The 19,403-nt window shown below is 35.9% G+C and overlaps 1 protein-coding gene across 1 annotated transcript; it reads right to left on the reverse strand.

The window, feature by feature from the left end:
* Positions 1-15,037: 15,037 nt before the first annotated feature.
* On the reverse strand, positions 15,038-18,726 carry JASON (aspartyl/glutamyl-tRNA(Asn/Gln) amidotransferase subunit). Its single transcript, XM_012218593.4, has 7 exons — positions 18,412-18,726; positions 18,066-18,114; positions 17,874-17,953; positions 17,343-17,578; positions 16,208-16,934; positions 16,038-16,120; positions 15,038-15,318 (listed from the first exon to the last, which is right to left on the reverse strand). Exons 1-7 carry the CDS (start codon positions 18,586-18,588, stop codon positions 15,210-15,212), a joined length of 1,461 nt encoding a protein of 486 aa, XP_012073983.1. The 5' UTR covers positions 18,589-18,726; the 3' UTR covers positions 15,038-15,209.
* Between the last annotated feature and the right edge of the window lie 677 nt (positions 18,727-19,403).

Raw genomic sequence — 19,403 nt, forward strand, 5'->3', positions numbered from 1 at the left:
TTAGCCTCAGGGTATACTGGAATCTTGTGCACCACTATTGCCGGGTCAATTCCCGTGATGTCACTTGCCTTCCACATGAAGCAATCGGCAAACTTCTTCAAGCATTCAATGACCTGTTCCCTGTTCACACAGTCAGATGCAATGTATGTATGTTCATTTTCTTCTTTGCCAATTATTATTTTTTCTTTTTCATTTTTTATTTCATTTATTTGATCTTCATTATTTTTGCTTGGAAATGCTTGGAAAGATAGACACGCGGGGTAGTCAATAATTTGCAAGCCTTTATTGATTATGATGGAATCGTCCTCAAAAATTACATCAAATTTAAAGTCTGGATTTTCTAAATCCGACACAGAATTGGAACTGGACTCTGACTCGGTTTCAGACTCGGGGTCAGACTCAGACTCAATACAGGACTTGATTACAGACTCTAGGTTTGACTCGGGAGGGGGTTTATCAGCAGCGCATTCCTCCTCGGCGTACCAGTTGGTGAGAGGTCCTTTGTGCGGCTTGATCAGGCTCAGCAGGTCTTGGTTCTCATCATTTCCTGTAATGACCGCAACCTCGTCAAAGAGAATGGGTTGCATGAAGTCTTCCACTTCTAGTTCAGTTATTGTTTCGGGCTTGTTGCCCTAGACATCGGAGAATATTTCTAACCCAGGCAGCATCTTCTTAGCAGTCGGGCAGCAAAATGGTTCTTGGAAGCCATGATAAGGAATCGTTTCTCCCGGTTTGCAGAAGTGACCATTAAAAGTCAAAAGGTAAGGCCGCATCTGTATACTCTCCTTCCTTCCTCTCCTGGTCCTCTCAGCACGGTCTTCATCAGTGGGCTCATAACCTAGTCCAAAGGTCCCTTCATTCACCGGACATTCCCAAGCTTGCAGTGTGGGGTAGGTCTTTCCGGACCTTGCCATAATCATTCCCGGTAGATAGGACATCTTCAGCATTAAAGGCACTATGCAGTTTATTTGCACGTCCCTAAATCAAAGAGAATTCGAGAGTTTGCAGTCTTTCCTTCTATGAATTGCACAGTGTCATATTGAAATCCCGAGAGGGGCAAATTGGCAGTTTCAGGGTTGACCTCAAAGAGAGGCTGGCCCTTTGGTTTCTTGAGCTAGCTATTGTCATCCCCCTGAATAGTGATAACTTTGCCCTCGTAAGGAAACTTGACCTTTTGGTGCAGGGAAGAGCGTACTGCCTTAGTATGATGTATCCATGGTCGACCCAGAAGTAGGTTGAAACTGGTAGGCACATCAATTACTTGGAATGGGACCTCCATCGTAGCTGGCCCAATTGCTAATTTCAACGTGGCAACCCCCAACACTTCCCTCCGGGTGCTGTCATAGGCTTTGACTATCTGATCTGATGGACTGAAATCTGCTTCCTCCAACCCCAAACAGCTAGCTACCCTTAGTGGGCAGACATTCAATGCTGACCCATTGTCAATGAGAACCATGGGCACAGTCTTTTCTCTGGTCTGAATAGTAACATAAAGTGCATCATTGTGACCGCTTCCTTGCTTGGGTAAATCATCATCAGAAAACCCGATGCTTTGCGTTTTTGATGATTGGGTGAGGGTGGATACCAACACTTCAGGGCTAACCTCCACCGATGTTTCAAGTTGGCTCAAAGCCTTACAAAGAGCTTGGCGATGAGGAAAGGATGATGCCAAGAGTTCCCAAATCGATACCCTAGCTTGTGTCTTTTTTAGCTGCGAGAGTACCGGGTCTTTCTTTGGCCCCTCTGCCCTCTGGTAGGGCTTATTTTGGACTTTGTCCAGGACTAATGGTTCATACTGTCTCCCGCTCCTGGTTATTGCATCGACCTCTTCAGATAAGTCATTCAGGTCCAGGACACAGATGTCATTCATTTCTAGGAATAGTTTGAAAGGATCGATCAATTCCTGGTCATCAACAATAGCATTTACCCCGTGATTTGGTAAGCGATTAGTGCTAATGTTTGGCTTACTTCTGGGAATAATTGAACTGTTGTCCACCAGGTCTTGGATGCGGTTCTTAAGCGTCCAGCATGCTTTAGTCTTGTGCCCGTTACCCTGATGGTACTCACAGTATTCGTCGGCTCTGTAGTTCCTTGGTAATGGGTTGGGTGGAGGCCTTGCTTCCAAGGGCTTGATGTAGTTTGCCTTGACAACCTCTTGGAATACAAAAAGGATTGGCATCCCGAGATCAGTATATGTCCTTCTCGACTGACTGTCGTTTCTCATATTCCCCACACGTAAAGGATTCGTGGGGGTGATGCTTGCCACTTCGTGGACTTTGCTGGTGTGAATACTCAAATTTTGAGGCTCAAAAAGCCAATTTCCCCGGACTGCAAACAGTTCGGCCGGACCAGAGGCCATTTTGGAAATTTATCGGAAGTATGCCAATATAGTACTTAAAAAGTCCGGGACGTCACGAGGATCGCGAAACTGGTCCCGGAATATTTTTTGGAGGTACGGAGCTCCCGGAAAAGCCTCCGGAGCATAAAACTAGAAAGTGCGCCGGCCGCTGCGGCGGCGGCGACCCCCCCTTCACGGCGGCGGTAGCCGCTATCAGCGGCTGCGGCCGCCCTCACCGGTGGCTACGGCCGCCCTCACCGACGGCGGTAGCCACCGAGATCCGACGGCTCGACCGCTAAGCTCCGGCGGCCCGAGCCGCCGAGATCCAGCGGCCTAGCAGCCTAAACCCGGCGGCCCAGGCCGCTGAAACAGTCCATTTTGGCCTATAAATACAGCCCCAGTGTGACCTTTTTGGTCCCTGAGACTGTGTTGACGGACGCTCCTTCTCCCCTACGCTCCTTGCGTTTTCTTTTACTGCTTTTCTGCATTTTTAATTTAGCTTTTATTTCTTGCTTTAATATTTGGCCACTTAAATTAAATTAATTCTAAATTAATATTCCCCAAACGAGGAGCTTAATCCGGAGTTTTTCAAGCTGAAGTTAAGAAGTGGCCGTCGATTAAATCAGGTACATGAACTAAACTCTGCCTATTTAATTTTAGCACTTCATGCATGCTTCTCTTCTACTCCTAATAACTCTACAACTGCATAAACACATTCATGTCATCAATTAGGCAAATAAACTGCCTCAATAAAATATGATTAAGCTTAAATACCCGGTTAATTAATAATCGTGGTATTAATGCTAAATCCGACAATATTGGCTAAAATGCCTAGTTAATTAATAACTACGGTTTAATTGCCTTTATTTCGAACAGTCCGGCTTAAGTCCAATTAATCAATAATTGTGGCTAAAAAGCCTTAATCAATCACGTTTTGGCAACAAATTGCCTATCAACCACATTTTGGCAACAAATTGCCCACAGTTCAATCAATTTTTGGCAAACAAATTGCCTATAAATTAGATTAACCACTTTTTAGCGACAAATCGCTTAAATCAGAAACTTTGGCAAAATGCCTTAGAATTAATCAATCTTTTGGCTAAAAGCCTTCAAACAATCATTTTGGCGACAATCGCCTAAATCACATCAACTTTTGGCAAAAATTGCCTAAATCAATTCATTTTGGCTAAAAGCCTTAAATCAGTCATTTTGGCGACAAATGCCCGAATAATCACTTTTGGCAAACAAATTGCCTAAATCTTTTGGCTAAACGCCTTCCAATACCAACTTTTGGCACAAATGCCTTAATCACTTTGGCGACAAATCGCCTAACCAATTTTTGGCAATAAATTACCTTAATCACATCAATTTTAGGCAACAATTGCCTAAATCAATCTTTTTGGCTAAAAGCCTTAAAATCAACATTTTTGGCATCAAATGCCTAAAAATCAATCAATTTTCAGGCAAAATGCCTAAACAAAATGCACAAAGCATACACACACTCATGCACAAAGCATAAACACACTCATGCATAAAGCATACCCATTCAAAGCCCTCTAAAAGAGGCCTACCGAACTACGTTGACTTTGATCTTCCATTCAAACGGAAGTACGTAGGCACGTTAGGGATTTAACCCCGAGCGGCAAGTCAAAATCACATAAACACTTTCATTGGTCCAATTGCACCATTTACCCTGCAAAGCATTCTTTGTTTTGGTTAGTTCATCAGCATGACATAGTCTCGGGATCCACCTCGGGTTCGTAGATCATGCCTTAAACATTGGGATAATTAATCTAATAATTAGGTTAATTAAAATTTGGAGTCACTTAGGGTTTTTCCTAGTTTACCCTAAAATAATTAAAAAAGGTGGCGACTCATACATCCACGTGCATTTCTGCCCTTAGTCACATGCATTCATATGCCTATGATATTTGGGGGAGGGGTTCACAGCTGGCTTGGCTAGGCTTCTTATATTTTGAGGTTCCCGAGTCTTCTTTCAGTTGCCTCATTTCAATTAAATCCTCTACCTTCGTAGCAGTGGCAATGAGCGACTGAAACGTTGGTAAGTACTGAGTTTGTAATTGTTGCTGGTAGACAGGCACCAGGTTCTTTATAATTATGTCCACCTGTTCTTGCTCAGAAGGTCGGTTAATCATTTGGGCGGCCTTGGCCCTCCACCTCGTAAGGAACGAGGAAAAGGGTTCATTGTTTTTCTGTTTGGTGGTTTCCAGTTCCCTTAGAGTAACATCAACCTCCATATTATAGTGGTATTGCGTATTAAACGCATTGCAGATGTCTTCCCAAGTCTTCATTTTAGACCGGTCCAGGCTGACAAACCACCTCAAAGCAGCACCGGTGAGTGATTGTTGAAACAACTGAGCAAGAAGCTCGTTGTTCAGTCCGAACGGGTTGAGGGCACCCACATACATTTTCAGGTGCGTTTTGGGACATGTGGTTCCATCAAACTTGTCCATGTTGGGCATTTTGAACTTCGTCGGCAGTCTTGCTTCGGGGAACAAGGACAAGGAGTCCATGTCCACCACTTCCTTATGTGTCTTAAGGGCAGTAATAGACCTTTCCAACAATTCCAGTTTTTCTCTCATTTTCTGAGCTTCCAGCTCAGAAGCAGTTCTGGAGGGCATGTCATCCAGGTTAAGGGTAGGGTTTGTTGGTTCAGCAGCAGGACCCGGATCGGAGGTAGCAGGTCCACTTCCCCCAGCGGAAGCCCCATTTCCATTACCACTACCTAGCTCAGCTATTATGGCTGTTCTCTGAGCAGCTAATGCCTCATTCATTCTAGCCTCCATCCTGGCTTCAAGTTGTTCGATGAGGTCTTGGATGTCAGCAAGTGATGCCATTATTGCAGTTGAAGTTGGTAAGGTCAGTGAGGCCGGTGAAGTTGGTGAAGCTGGTGAGGTTGGTGATAGCACTGTAGGTGTGACTGGAACTTGGATAGGCACTCGAACAGCGGGTACCTGATAGGATAAAGGTAGCTGGATTAGGGTACAGTGGGTAGTATTCTGTATGAGGGTAGCTGAAGTAGATCGACTCTTTTATCCAGTTGTGCATGACTAAAAAGAATATTTTGTGTTCTTTTTTAATGTTCTTATGAAGTGATATGTCATGAATGCGCACAACATCAGGTCATAATCCGTTTATGATATGATTCACATCATTGGGTGCATACAGTCCTAAAGGATAGGTTCTATAGGCTATGACACAAATAGAGCATTGGCTTATTAAGGGACCCTTGAACCTTGAGCACGGATATACCTAACCACATGTGAAACAAAGAGTTTCGTGTGGGTCCAACGGTACGCATACTCATGGGCCACCCCCAAAAGGATTAGGGATGGTTTGCGGTAACAGGGAGGACGCTTTGGCTGTCCGTCGACATAATCAAGGAGACCTGCCGATCAGCACTACTTGCTATCCAGACTCAGAAATTTGAACAGAGAGAGAAGAAATTCATTTGAAATTCATTTTTTATGCAATGGAGAAAAAGATTCTCAATTCGTGCAAATAAATAAACAAATTTAAATGATTAAAAGTAAAATTCAATTAGGTCCAAATTCTCCTTATTAAGCATTCTTAAAGAAAGAATACTTAATCTTTGTTGGGGTACCCTGCAAAACAAAGCATAGTAAAATAATACCCTGAGAAGGGCAGGTTAGTTTACACAACAATTGTAGTCCACTTTATGCAAAATGATTAAATAAGTCCCCAGCAGAGTCGCCAAACTGTGAACCCCTCCCCCAAAACTAGGCATGTAAATGCATATGACTAAGGGCAGAAGTGCACGTGAATGTGTGAGTCGCCACCTTGTTTAATTATTTTAGGGTAAACTAGGAAAAAACCCTAAGTTGACTCCAATTTTAATTAACCTAATTACTAGATTAATTATCCCAATGTTTAAGGTATGGTTTGCGAACCCGAGGTGGATCCCGAGACCATGTCATGTTGATGAACTAACCGATGGATGAATGCTTTGCAAGGTAATTGGACCAATGAAATGTTTAAGTGATTTCGACTTGCCGCTCGGGGTTAAATCCCGAACGTGCCTACGTACTTCCGTTTGAATGGAAGATCAAAGTCAACGTAGTTCGATAGGCCTTTTTAAAAGGGCTTTGAATGGGTATGCTTAATGCATGAGTGTGTGTATGCTTTGTGCATTTTGCCAAAAAATTGATTGATTTGATTAGGCGTTTGTTGCCAAAAGTGTTGATTTAAGGTTTTTAGCCAAAAGGATTGATTTAGGCAATTGTTGCCAAAAGTTGATGTGATTTAGGCGATTGTCGCCAAAATTGATTATTTTAAGGCTTTTAGCCAAAATGAGTTGATTTAGGCAATTTGTTTGCCAAAAGTATTGTTTGGGCGATTTGTCGCCAAAATGAGTGATTTAAGGCTTTTAGCCAAAAGATTGATTAATTCAAGGCATTTTGCCAAAAATTCGATTTAAGCGATTTGTCGCTAAAAATGATTAATCTACTTATAGGCAATTTGTTTGCCAAAAGTGATCAATTGAATTGCAATATAGGCAATTTATTGCCAAAAACGTGTTTAATTAAGGCCATTTAGCCACAATTATTGATTAATTGGACTTAAGCCGGACTGTTCGAAATAAAGGCGATTATACCATAGTCATTAATTGACTAGATACTTTAGCAAATATTGTCGGATTTAGGCTTTAATATCACGATTATTGATTAACCGGGCATTTTAGCCTAAACTTATTTACTTAAGGCAATTTATTTGCCAAAATGATGACGATGGTGTGAATGCAGTTGTAGAATTAGGAGTAGAAGAGAAATATGCATGAAATGCTGAAATTAAATAGGCAGGGTTTCGTTATTACCTGAGTTAATCGGCGGATTAAGCTTGAAAACTCCGGATTAAGCTCCTAGTTAGGGGAATATTAATTAAAATTAATTTAATTTAAGTGGCCAAGTATCACAACAGTAGAATACTAAAAGCCTATACTAAATGCAGAAAAGCAGTAAAAGAATCGCAAGGAGCATAGGGGAGAAGGAGCGTCCGTCAACACAGACTGAGTGAGTAAAAAAGTCGCACCGGGACTGTATTTATAGGGAAAAACGGGCTGGAGGGCGGCAGCTGCCGCCGTATCCTGTCCACTCGCTAGTCTTACGTTTCGACGGCTTTTTCGGGAGTTCCGTACCTCCAAAAAATATTCCGGGACCAGTTCCGTGATCCTCGTAATTTTCCAGACGTTTCAAGTACCATATTAGCATACTTTCGGTGAACTTTTCGAATGGCCTCCGGTCCGGCCGGACTGTTTGCAGTCCGGGAAAACAGGCTTTTTGAGCCTCAAAATTTGAGTATTCACAAGGTGCGGTTTGCGAAAACAGGTCCGATCGTGCCGCTGGAGCTCCGTTCGCATGAGAGGAGGCTGGAAACTTAGTTAGTGGCACAAGGTGAGTCGTTAGCCACCTCGTGCTCGTCGTGCAGTGGCCGGAAGCGTAGTCCCTCCGGAGAAGAGGAGGCTATCGCACGCGTAGAAGAAGAAGAAGATAGGAAGAAAAAAAGAAACTAAGTCGGTTTCTAGATCATTCCGATTTGATTAGAATCGGTTTGGTCTGATTCAATGATTTGGCTCGATTTTGCTCGGTTTGCAGGTTTTTCACTTGGTTTTCACGTTATTCATGTGGTTTTTGAAAAATCAATTTGATTTCTAGGTCCGGTTCTATTTATTTTGATTATTTTAGTTAGGTTCCGAAACATTTTCTCCATTTACTCAATATTAATAGTAATGATATTTGATTCAATTTTGCTCGGTTTGCAGGTTTTTCACTTGGTTTTCACGTTATTCATGTGGTTTTCGAAAAGTCAATTTGATTTCTAGGTCCGGTTCTATTTATTTTGATTATTTTAGTTAGGTTTCGAAACATTTTCTCCATTTACTCAATATTACTAGTAATGATATTTGATTTTAGGATAATTAATTTATATATATTCATAATAGATTAAATTGTTAGAGTTCCATATTATTTCTCGAAAATTTTAACTATTCTCAAATCAAAAATTTCAACAATATATTTGGGCTTGGGCCCAACTCGCAAAACTTTGGACTCAAATTAAGATTGTTTGGTATTTATAGCATATCTAGTCGAAAATCAAGATTTTTTTATTTAATAAAAATTCAAAAATTTCAAAAATAAAAATTAAGGGTGTTTCAATAAGTGAACACTTGGAGTCAATTCCTTACTCGAACCCAAAATAAGAAATCAGAGATTCTTGGTTCGATCCCCAGTGGAATCGTCAGAACTAGAGGACGCTATATTTTCCCACTAATAGGAAAATAGTAATGAGCTTGATTGATTTTATTTAATAAATCAGTTTTTGTTTATTTAACCAATTCATTAATCCTCGAAAAATGATTCTAAGAGTTTTATTTTGGAGTCGTCACCCTCTTTAGGAAAAATTCTCGAATTAGTCGATTCTTTGGAATCAACTAACTCGGTTTTGAACCGCAAACTGGATAAGGGAGTGAGGTATGATATTAGAAAAGTATTAGGCACCCAAATCGGTCGGTTTAAACCGGCCTCTAAGTGGTCCACGAAATTCACAATGATTTAATAATAGAATTAACTAAGATTTGAGATGCAAAAATGGTTTTAATGTCAATTTTTAAAGAAGTGTCAAATATGCAATTAATCTCATACATTACTTAATCACTTAGATTCCTTAAATCAGACATAAACCTAGAACCGCCTAAACCTCAGCTCTAGTACCAATAAATGTAAAAGCCATCACTTGATCCTAGAGGAATAAGCTACGAATGCCACATTCGGTGCTAGAGGCACCTATCTAAGATACAGATTTAAACCTTATTAGCTAAAGACATGAGTAATATTTTGTTTTTTTAAATAGATTAACTTTAAGTCTCGCAAGTCTATAGCAAGTCCATGGTTTTACTTAGAAAATGATTTAGGAAATCTTGCAAGAAAATTGCAAAAGTCTCCCCTAAAAAGTGGACTTAACTAACAACCTGTGAAACAAGAAAACACTTCCAAATTCAATTACTCAACCATCCAACAATTCCAATATAATCAAACTAAATCTCAATCTATAATACATACATATAATCCTTAATCCATCATTATCATCATCATCTCATAAGCCATAAATCAACATAAATACTCTTAAAGCATAAATTCTATAATACATTCATGCATAAGTAACTTAAATTCCAATTCTACAACTCAAAGATATCTAGCTCAATAATTAATAAACCTCATACAAGCTGCTAATATAAATTCTTGTACATAAGTTTCAAACAATTACATAGTCCAGGTAATCTTAATTTTTACATGCCATAATTATCAAATATATAAATGACAATCTAAACAACCCAAAAAGAATATCCTTTTGCTCTAATGCTGATACTTTGGTCTTCTACTTGCACCCTTAGTCAACAACCTACGCGTGATAGAAATTGACGTACTGAGTATGAAACTCAGTGTGCTCATAAATCACATACATTCACATGTTCCAATAGCAACATACATTCAAATCAAAATTTACACATTCGAGCTCATAATCATATAATCATTTGACTAATAGACATGCATAAGCATCTATGGTACATGTAATCATTTTAAGCAGATAAACCAATAGTACTCTTAATTAAATCATATCATATCATATAAACATCACATAGGCATTTATACTGCATATAAGCATGTTAAACATATGAATCTAGATTTCTCATAATCATATCATATAAATTCATTTAATACATAATTAAATATGCATAAGCTAGAAATACATAATATCATTATATGAAGTATAAGACATATTAATCAAGAATTTCTAGAAAGTGTATCATAGTTATAAATCATAAACCTATAAATACCCATATCATAGAATATTACCTTATTAAGTCAAATTCTTTTAAATATTTACTTATTGGGCTCATATACACATAGTAGAAAATGAAGCATATTAGATTTCATATCATAGTCAGAGAGGCTTTAAAAGCTTAACAAAAGCAGATAGAGCGTGTCCGCTCATACAGATGGCACCCACTTGCCAAGCATATGATCATAGATATATCCAAATAACAGAATGGCACTAAGTGTCGAGCATGCTCATATAATAGAATAAATCCAAATCACACAATAATTTCACACCAAGTATATTAGAGCTAAAAATTTTACTTTCTTTCTTTAAGTTACAAGGTTGCTTATAAACTTTGCTTGTCCAGATAGTACATTGCTTATACATGATTTATCTCAATTCATAAATCCTTGAAACTAGTTACCACATGGAAAGTCTTATATGCCTTAAATCCAAATAATTAGGATAAAATCCTTATAATCATACATATCAGATCATAAGTCTTAAGCATAAAGGCATGAAGAAGCTACAAGTCCTATGAAAGTCACTCACAGGTTATGTAACTTAAGCATAACCAACATATTTGGAGAATCTCATAAAACATATCATAAACACTCATGAGCTTATAAATGGTAATTAGATTTTTTTTTTTTTTTAAACACTTATAGCATACAAGAATCATGCTTAAGGAGTCATTGAAACTTTCAAATCTCAAAGAGCCTTGAAAATCACATAACTTCTTGCATAGTGTAAGAATCAGATTCTTATATATGTATATTGCATATTCCATCACTAAGTCCCATAATCATAAATATCTATCAATTATATTAACCAACCAAAGTCACATTTTTATGGCTTGTATCCAAAACTTCATTTTCATGAAAAACACATTACTTAGAGAATTTATCTTTTTCCTTAAAAATCAAGAAGTTTAGAAATCACACTTTAAATCAAATTCAATTCTTTCAAATGTAAAGTCTTAGTAGTCATCTCTAAGCACCTTAAACAACCTCATAGGAGAACATTCATGGCCTCTATGGCCCAAAGTGAAATTCTTGTACAATCAAACTTTCTTTTCACATTTTAAACAATCAAAACCTTAATTCGACACTAATAACCATAACCGAACTCAATTCATGTATAATTCTTTAAAAAGTTTTCAAAATTTCAAATTTTTACTCATAGGAAAAATACTCATTTACAAGGATTCATTAAAAGCATTTTCTCCAAATTAGACCTTACTTTACCATAAAAAGCTTAACATAGAAATTCTATGTCATAAAAGTAATTTTTCGTATTCAAGACATTCACTCATTAACTAACTCAATTAAAACATTCCTTAAACATGTATAAGCATACACATATGCAAAACATGCAAGCTTTATGGTAGTTATTCAAGCTTTCTCACATTTCAAGTCATATGCAATCTTAAGTCATAAATGTCATTCTTAACATCTAGACTTTCTTTTTCTCATCAATTCATTCAAAAGCACTTAATATATCTTAAAAACATAAGTACACTTAAAGCATGTATATACTTAACATTTGTCTCAAAAATCCCTACGACTTAAGTCATAGGATTTTCACCAATTCTCAAGATATAACTAGGATATTCATGCCAAAGTTAACACACGTGCTAAACATCACAAAACAAAGGCATTTTATGATTAAAAGCATAAAAATCCCTCAAAGAGGTGACTTTTTCTATGTCATATCATAAGTTAAGTATGAAAAATCTTATAAAAGACTTCCTTCATGTAAATTAAGTCTCTAATCATTTTGATATCTTTAATTAAGTCCCAATATCATATAATTAAGGTCTAGCTCCTCAATTACACACTAAGCATGCAAAATACCCAAAAACTCATATACTAAAGTTATAGGAAATTTCTCATAACTTAGTATTCGTGCAAATTATCTTCACCAGCATTTAAATCCATACGTGATACATTATTTAAAAGTTAAATCATGCATGAAAAGGACCAAGGCACAAGCCTTACCTATATACATGGTTCGGCCAAGTGTAGCTCATAGGGAGAGGGAGCTTCTCTCATCAATCCAATCATTCAAACATCACCAAAACTTGCCCAAGAACACAAATTAACTTCTAGCATACATCAATTTAATCATATAGCTCATTTTCCCCAAATTTTGCATACTTTAGTCATAAGAAAATTAGGAAAACTAAGAATATAAGCTCGCAATTTTTACCACATGTTGAATACATATCTAGCATCATTCTATGAGCATTACCAAGCAAAGAAAGTAAGAAAAACACTAGGTCTTTCTCACTAGTAGGTTGGGCCATAGTTAGAACTTTAGGGGGAAAGAGTTTTCTTTCACATTCAAGAAAATCTACAACATTAAATAACTACCCAAGATCAGATTTATTCATTCAATTTAAACCAATACATGCTTTTAAATAGAAAATTCTCAAATTTAACATAATAGGGTAGGAATTCAAAAATTCAAAATAAAATAGAGGAGATGTGTTTTATTATAACAAACCTTATAATTAGGTTTTAGCAAGCTCGAAAATCATCAATATCATGTAATGGACTTCCCCTTTATCCAATCTAGAAGGTTCTCCTTTCTCTACATGTGAGAAAGTTGAACTTTCAACAAAAAGAAATCAAATAGAAAATATAGAGCATGCATAAGAAGAAAGAAAATTCAAAAATCAACTAAAATCCATAATCTAACTTAAATGAAAATCCGACTTACTTTAGCTCTAGCAAAACCCTTAGTTTTCTCTATGTCCTTAAACCAAAAACCTCATATTCTAGCTTCAATCTTCCATAGAAATCAATAGCTTAAGGTTTAATTAGGTGAAATTAGTGTAATTCTTTGTTAGAAATCAAAAGAAATTGAGAGGGTAGGAGTTTAGGGGTGTTGGCCACGAGCGGTGAGAGAATAGAGGAAGAAAATGATAAAGAAAAAAAAAACAGGAAGTGTAGATAAAAGGGTCCAGGGGCATTTAATTGTCAACTACTTCTTTAGGAAGTTGTTGATGAATGACTTATATTGAGTCAAATGTATTATAATCTAATGGCTGTAAAAATTCTTCAATAATTTCCTCTCATGATATTAGTTTTCTCCACTAAAAATATTATAATTACTTCATAAAAACGCTTCTCCAATTTTTATAATTTCTAAAAACCACAAATCACTATTCATTAATTACTTAATTTCTACAAATAAATTCATAATTTATTTTTTACCCATCAAAATGATATATGCATGCTCCAAAATAATTAGGAAAAATATTAGTTATGAATAATAATTTCTTCGGATTAAAAAAAAACACGCATTCTCGATCGAGAGGTACTATTCACAGACCGATAAATCACTATTAATGACCCGGAAAAATTAGGGCATTACATTTATGTAGATGCTATTGTTTGTCATGTGCGTGACTAATCGAGTCTTCATCTTAGTGCCTTTAGGAATCATCTCGTGTGAATGTTTGCCTTTAGGAATCATCTCGTGTGAATGTTTGAGACATGTACAATTTATCATTGCTCACTAAGTTGTAAAACTCACCCCCATTTTTGTTTAAAATTTCAGGAAGTAGTCTTTCTCTGTTCATGCGGTAGTTCTATTTCATACCACCACAAACCTAAGAATGCAATAGATTCCTTATAACGCTCGTTCTTTCCATGTAACTAACATTTATATGATTGGGTTATAAGTAAATTTTAGTTGAGCTTCGCAATCAATAGGTCTTTTTAAGATGTTTATTTGTAAGGCGTAATGAAATAATTACATTTTCAATGTATAAATTTCATTAATTTTGGACTTGTGCATTTGTGAGCTAGAAGCCTATATTATGGTTGTTATAACTTACAGTAGATTTACATTCGATTACGATAATATAATTGGGCCATGAACTTAAATAAAAAATTTTACGTATGTTAAAGGGCTTACTATTCATGAATAAGAGTTAGATTTCATTTTAGATTAGGTAATGGTTTAGGCTTACTACGGGCTATGGAAACCTTATGTTTACTTAGGTCCTAATATCGATCCAACCTATAGATTTGCATCATGACAACTACATACAAGATATAGTTTGAATATAAGATTTGGATTTTTTTTTTTTTTCATTTAATGATTCTTTTGAGTTAGAAAAGATCTATTTCATAAGTAGTGATGTTATTAAATAATTAATATTAGAACTTACCAACTCAATTAGAAATTTTAAGGATTAATATTTTATAGCCATTAAAAGAACTAATATTTGAACTTAATAATAATTCTAAAAATTAAATTACAAAATTAAATGACTAATATTTGAACTCTATATTATCATAATGACAAATATTTGTGTCTAGTATTAAAAATAAAAAAAAGACAAATTATTAAGGATTAATATTTAAATTCAATTAAAAATCTTTATATATTTAAATTTAAATTTATGATTAAAAATATTAAATCACGAGTATGGACAACAATTATAGATAACATGCAAAGCACATTCTCAAAAATTAGTTATTATATAAAATTAAAAAACTAAAAACCCCAAAAAAAAGGAAAAAAAAATTAAACCAATCTAGGTAGTTCAATTCGAGTCAGTTTGTATCATATGAAAATTTCATTTATTTATTTTCCACCTATTAAGATTCATTTGGACCAACCCAATTTAATGTCCACTCCTAATTCATTGAAATGTAGCGGGGGCAGTGAGATTCATATCCCTTATTTGTTTCAATTTTAATTTATTCTAAAATTTTGCTAGTTTATCAAAGAAAATAAAAAGTGAATTTCTGCTTCTGCTAGTAATCGGCCAGCATTAACCGTTATAACTTCACCATCAATAGTATAAGTAACCAAATTGGCAAATTCTGAAAAATCTTAAGCATCATCCAAGAATTTGTATTGCTGATGAATTTGCATGTGAAAACCTAAAAACCAAGTTGGATATATGAGACTTCATTCAGATACATTGACGACATGTCAACTGTAGAATAAACTCACAACTCAATATAACAATCAACAGACTATAGGTCTCCCTTCAGCATAAAATAACCGGCTTAGAATATGTAGAAGGCTTCATAGTAGAAAGAGCAGTATCACTTTCATCTTGCTCATCAAAGACTATAGGTCTCCCATCGATATGTTTCCTGTCAATAAACAGCAGAGTTAGGTTTGTGTTTAATTGAAATAATAGAATGAACAAGTACTTAACGCTAAATGAACAAGAATATCTCATTGTCTACTGCCCTTATTCTTGTTCTTTTAGGAAAGCGTAGCCTCGGGGTTATACCCAAATTGGATATGCATCTACGAATAAGTCCCAGCCTGAAAGACACTACCACTACTATTCTTAATTCCAAGCTAGGAAGATATTTCAACATCACCTTTTCTTTTTCTTTCTCTTCCTATGGATGGGATGATGGCAATCTTTGCATCCAAGAACAGACAAAAATGCAACACCTACAATTATGTTAAATATATTGTGCACTGTCCCAATTTGAACCAGTATCAAATCGTAGTCCCTAACTTCCTAATCCCATTGCCAAAGAAGATATTCTAAGTCCTTACAAAGTTACTCTTCCCATACGGGAGAAGAAGCATAGAGAACATGGGCTTTGCCCCAGAGTTCATAAAGAATCCACCGATCAAAGGTGCCCAGTTTCATCACCTTGACTTTTGCCCTGATATTAAAAGGTACATATTTACATTTCTTTCTTAATATATAATAACCATAGTCATTCCACCCTATTGCCAGTCCTAGGTAACGGCATTAGGCACTTTTATTCCCAGTTTCGTGCGTCTTATTTAATTGCCAAAAACATAAATCAGAACTAGAGATGCAAGAAATTTATGGGAGCAAGCATACTTTTGTGAGATGAAACTCTCTTCAGACAGTGCTTTCTCTAATCTCTCTTCAAATGGTGTGGCATGCCAACTAACTTTCTGATCCTGAAAAACAAAGGGAGCATTTTTTTAATCCAAATCTTAATAAGGCAAGCAAGAAAGAAGAAAATAGTTAATAGTCGTGCAACATACTTCCTTGTATTTATTAGTTGAATTTGGGATTCCATTCCCATCCCACCACCTCGGGGAGATATGTGAAGGCTCATTCTCATTCCAATGAGCAGCAACCATTCCAATGATAGGCCTGTCTGTAGGAGTTCTTCCCAAACGGAAATTTTTGCTTGATGCATTCGCATCATCAGCATCATGAACGGATTGTGGCGGCTTGATCCAAGAAGACAAGCTTGCTTCCGCCTTCAATTCTTGAACAGAGGAATCTTGTTCTGCCCCAAGTTCTGATTTAGGTGTTTGATTTTCCAGCTGATGGGAAATAAAATCGTCTTCCTGAATTACCTTCCACTGGGAGACATTCTCAACCGGATTCAAGACTGAATAAACATACTGGGACCTAATCCTAGCTTTTCCATTTGCTACAACTTCTAGGTTTGCAGGGAAAACAGTTCCAGGTGTTTGCATTTCATCAGAAAGTTTTAATGGCGTTGGTTTAGGAGACCGCTTTGATACACTTAAATCCCCTGGGGATTCGTACCCTTTAGATGATGATGTATCAAGACTGCATTCAAAGCGAACTGACCTGTTCTTGCATGGAACATTTGTATCTGAAAGCCGTTGAGAAACTGAAGGTGTGATATCATCATTCTTACTAACGTGAACCTTAGCTGTTTTAACATTTCCTGCTTCACCATCTTCAATGGAGCTTACAGATATCCTTCCAGTGTTCTGTACATTGGATATGCAGCTACATGGAAGAAATGGAATTCACCATAAACAAGTTATCAATTTTTTTTTTTTTTGATAGGATTCTCATAAATGCTTTTAACGGTGAACTGTAACACAAAAAACAATAGAACATATTTATTTCTAATTTTTCTCAATTAATTCCAATTCATAAAAAAAATAAATAAACATGTCGAATAATTTGATGAGCTTTCGCAGATCCCATTACTCCCCAACATCAAAAGAAGTGCCATGAAACAGACTTGTATAACTTTAGCTACCCAGTTCATTCTTAAAATCATTACAAAAATTGCCCCAAACAGTTACCAAGCGGATTGGAGACCAATCCTTATGGTTGTAAAAACTGAGACCAAAAGAAAAGGACTTCCATGTGAGATGGGTTCGATAAAATTAGGATAAAGAGTTCAACCTGCTAGGTGTGAGCCCCGGAGAAGCAGAATCATTTCTCAACTCTTTGCAAAGTTTGATAGGAGTAGAGGGCTTATCCAGCTGAAGTTTGTTGGTGGGTGTGTTGAGAAGCCATGAATGGAAATCTGAAGACTTGGAGTCATTATCAAAAGGCGGTAAACCTTTTAACTCATCACTTGCTTTCCGAATTTCAGCAGGAGTCTCAGGTAAAGTACCACAGGCTTTTAGAAACTTGGCCTGCATAAAATTAAGTAACAGTGAATAAAGAATTAAAGTTGCTCACCTGATAAGGAAGTCAATATTGATGAATAAAAATAACCAATTCTTTGATAAGAGAATACTATCAAATTATTAGTTTTTCACCTAAAAAATAGAATCTTCAGCAATAAGTCCAGTAATTATCTTGTAATGAGAATCATTAATGTACTGAAAATTATGCTAACAAAACATAACATGCATAGTTTCCAACTTGCAGAACTGAATGCAGAAACCTAAATATCTCATTTACAGGAAACCAAGTAATTAATTATACCTCATCTACCAGTCCCTTGTTGATTTGTTGAGATCCCACATAAAGATTTTCCATATCATTGTATGTAGACTCTTCTCCCTCTTCATTTTTTTTTTTTTATATTTTTTTTGAAAACACAAACAAACAATTATTAGTATCGACTTGAAATCAATGAAAATATATGGACATATGAAGGATATTGAACATTGTTACCTTCAGTCAAAAACAGAGACGACAAACGATTTTTAGATACCGCTGCTTCCTGCTCGAAAAACATAAACAGATAGTGTTATCAAGCAGTAAATGCAATAGTTGAGTAATTCTTTCAGTTATTATATTGTGTGTAATTTTCTTCGCAACCAAACAGATACTAACTGGCAATTTCCCAGTTGCAGATTCTCAAATCTTCGAATAAATCCCTCTTTTCGTTTTAAAAATCCCTTTTTCATTTTTAAAGAAATCAAGATTGAACCGGTAAAGTACATTTTCCTAAAATTTGCCTGAAGGAATTTCAGGGCAACAAAACATTAAACAAAGAAAAGGAAAAAAGAAAAAGTACAGTTGGTTTAGATGGGGTGGAAGCGGAATTGGAGACGAAATGAGGTCGGCGGCGATCGTCTCTGATGCGAAAGCAACCAAAGAAACAGCCCATTGCTCTTGATACCGATCGATCAATATATCTCAACACCGATCTGCAAATTAATCCTATCTCTCGCTTTAACAATGTGCATATCATATCATCTAACCTTTTTCTTCTCTCTCTCAGAAATTAATCACTGATGAGAGAGAGAGAGAGAGAGAGGGAGAGAGTTGGTACGTCGTTTTTGAAATTTGAACTAACTGAACGAGGGAAAGATTTTATGCCTCCAAAATGAAAAGTCCGCTTGGTTTGGGTTTTGGTACTTGATGGTGTATGGACCCACTACTAATACTTGCCATCGGACTGACACACCTAATTTGATCTTTCAAAACCAAGATGGCTCAATTGAGCCCATAAACTTAGAACCCACTAGAATGCCTAAAAATCATGTTTTTTTTTTTTTTTTTTTTTTTTTTTAAATCAGTATTCTGAAAATCAGACTGGTCAGTAACAGCTGAAGGTAAGAGTTCATTGAACCGGAGTGTTCAATTAGATTCAATACGGTTCAACCGTATTTTTTTTTATAATATTTTTAAATATATTTATTTAATAAAATTGAAAATATAGGTTAAAAATATTTTTTGATATCAAATAAAAAAGTTTCAAATTTGACTTTTACAAAAAGAATAAAAATTAATAAATAATGTTAAATAAAAATAATAAAATATGAATAAACTTAATACTAAAAAATTAATTAATTACCATAAAATATATTATTACTTTTCACATGTGAGTTTAAAGATAGGCAATTTAATTGCTTTAATTAACATATTAGAACTTTGTATTTAGAAATAAAGAGGTCCAATGAAACATCCCGTAATCTTATTTTCAAAATATTTGAATTTTAATGAAATTAAAAATTTAGATTTTCGATTGCATGGGCTACAAATACCAAACAATGTTAATCCGAA

This window comes from Jatropha curcas, chromosome 4 (genome assembly GCF_041381405.1).
Source record: "Jatropha curcas cultivar XTBG-Jc1 chromosome 4, XTBG_Jcur_1.0, whole genome shotgun sequence".
Taxonomy (NCBI): domain Eukaryota; kingdom Viridiplantae; phylum Streptophyta; class Magnoliopsida; order Malpighiales; family Euphorbiaceae; genus Jatropha; species Jatropha curcas.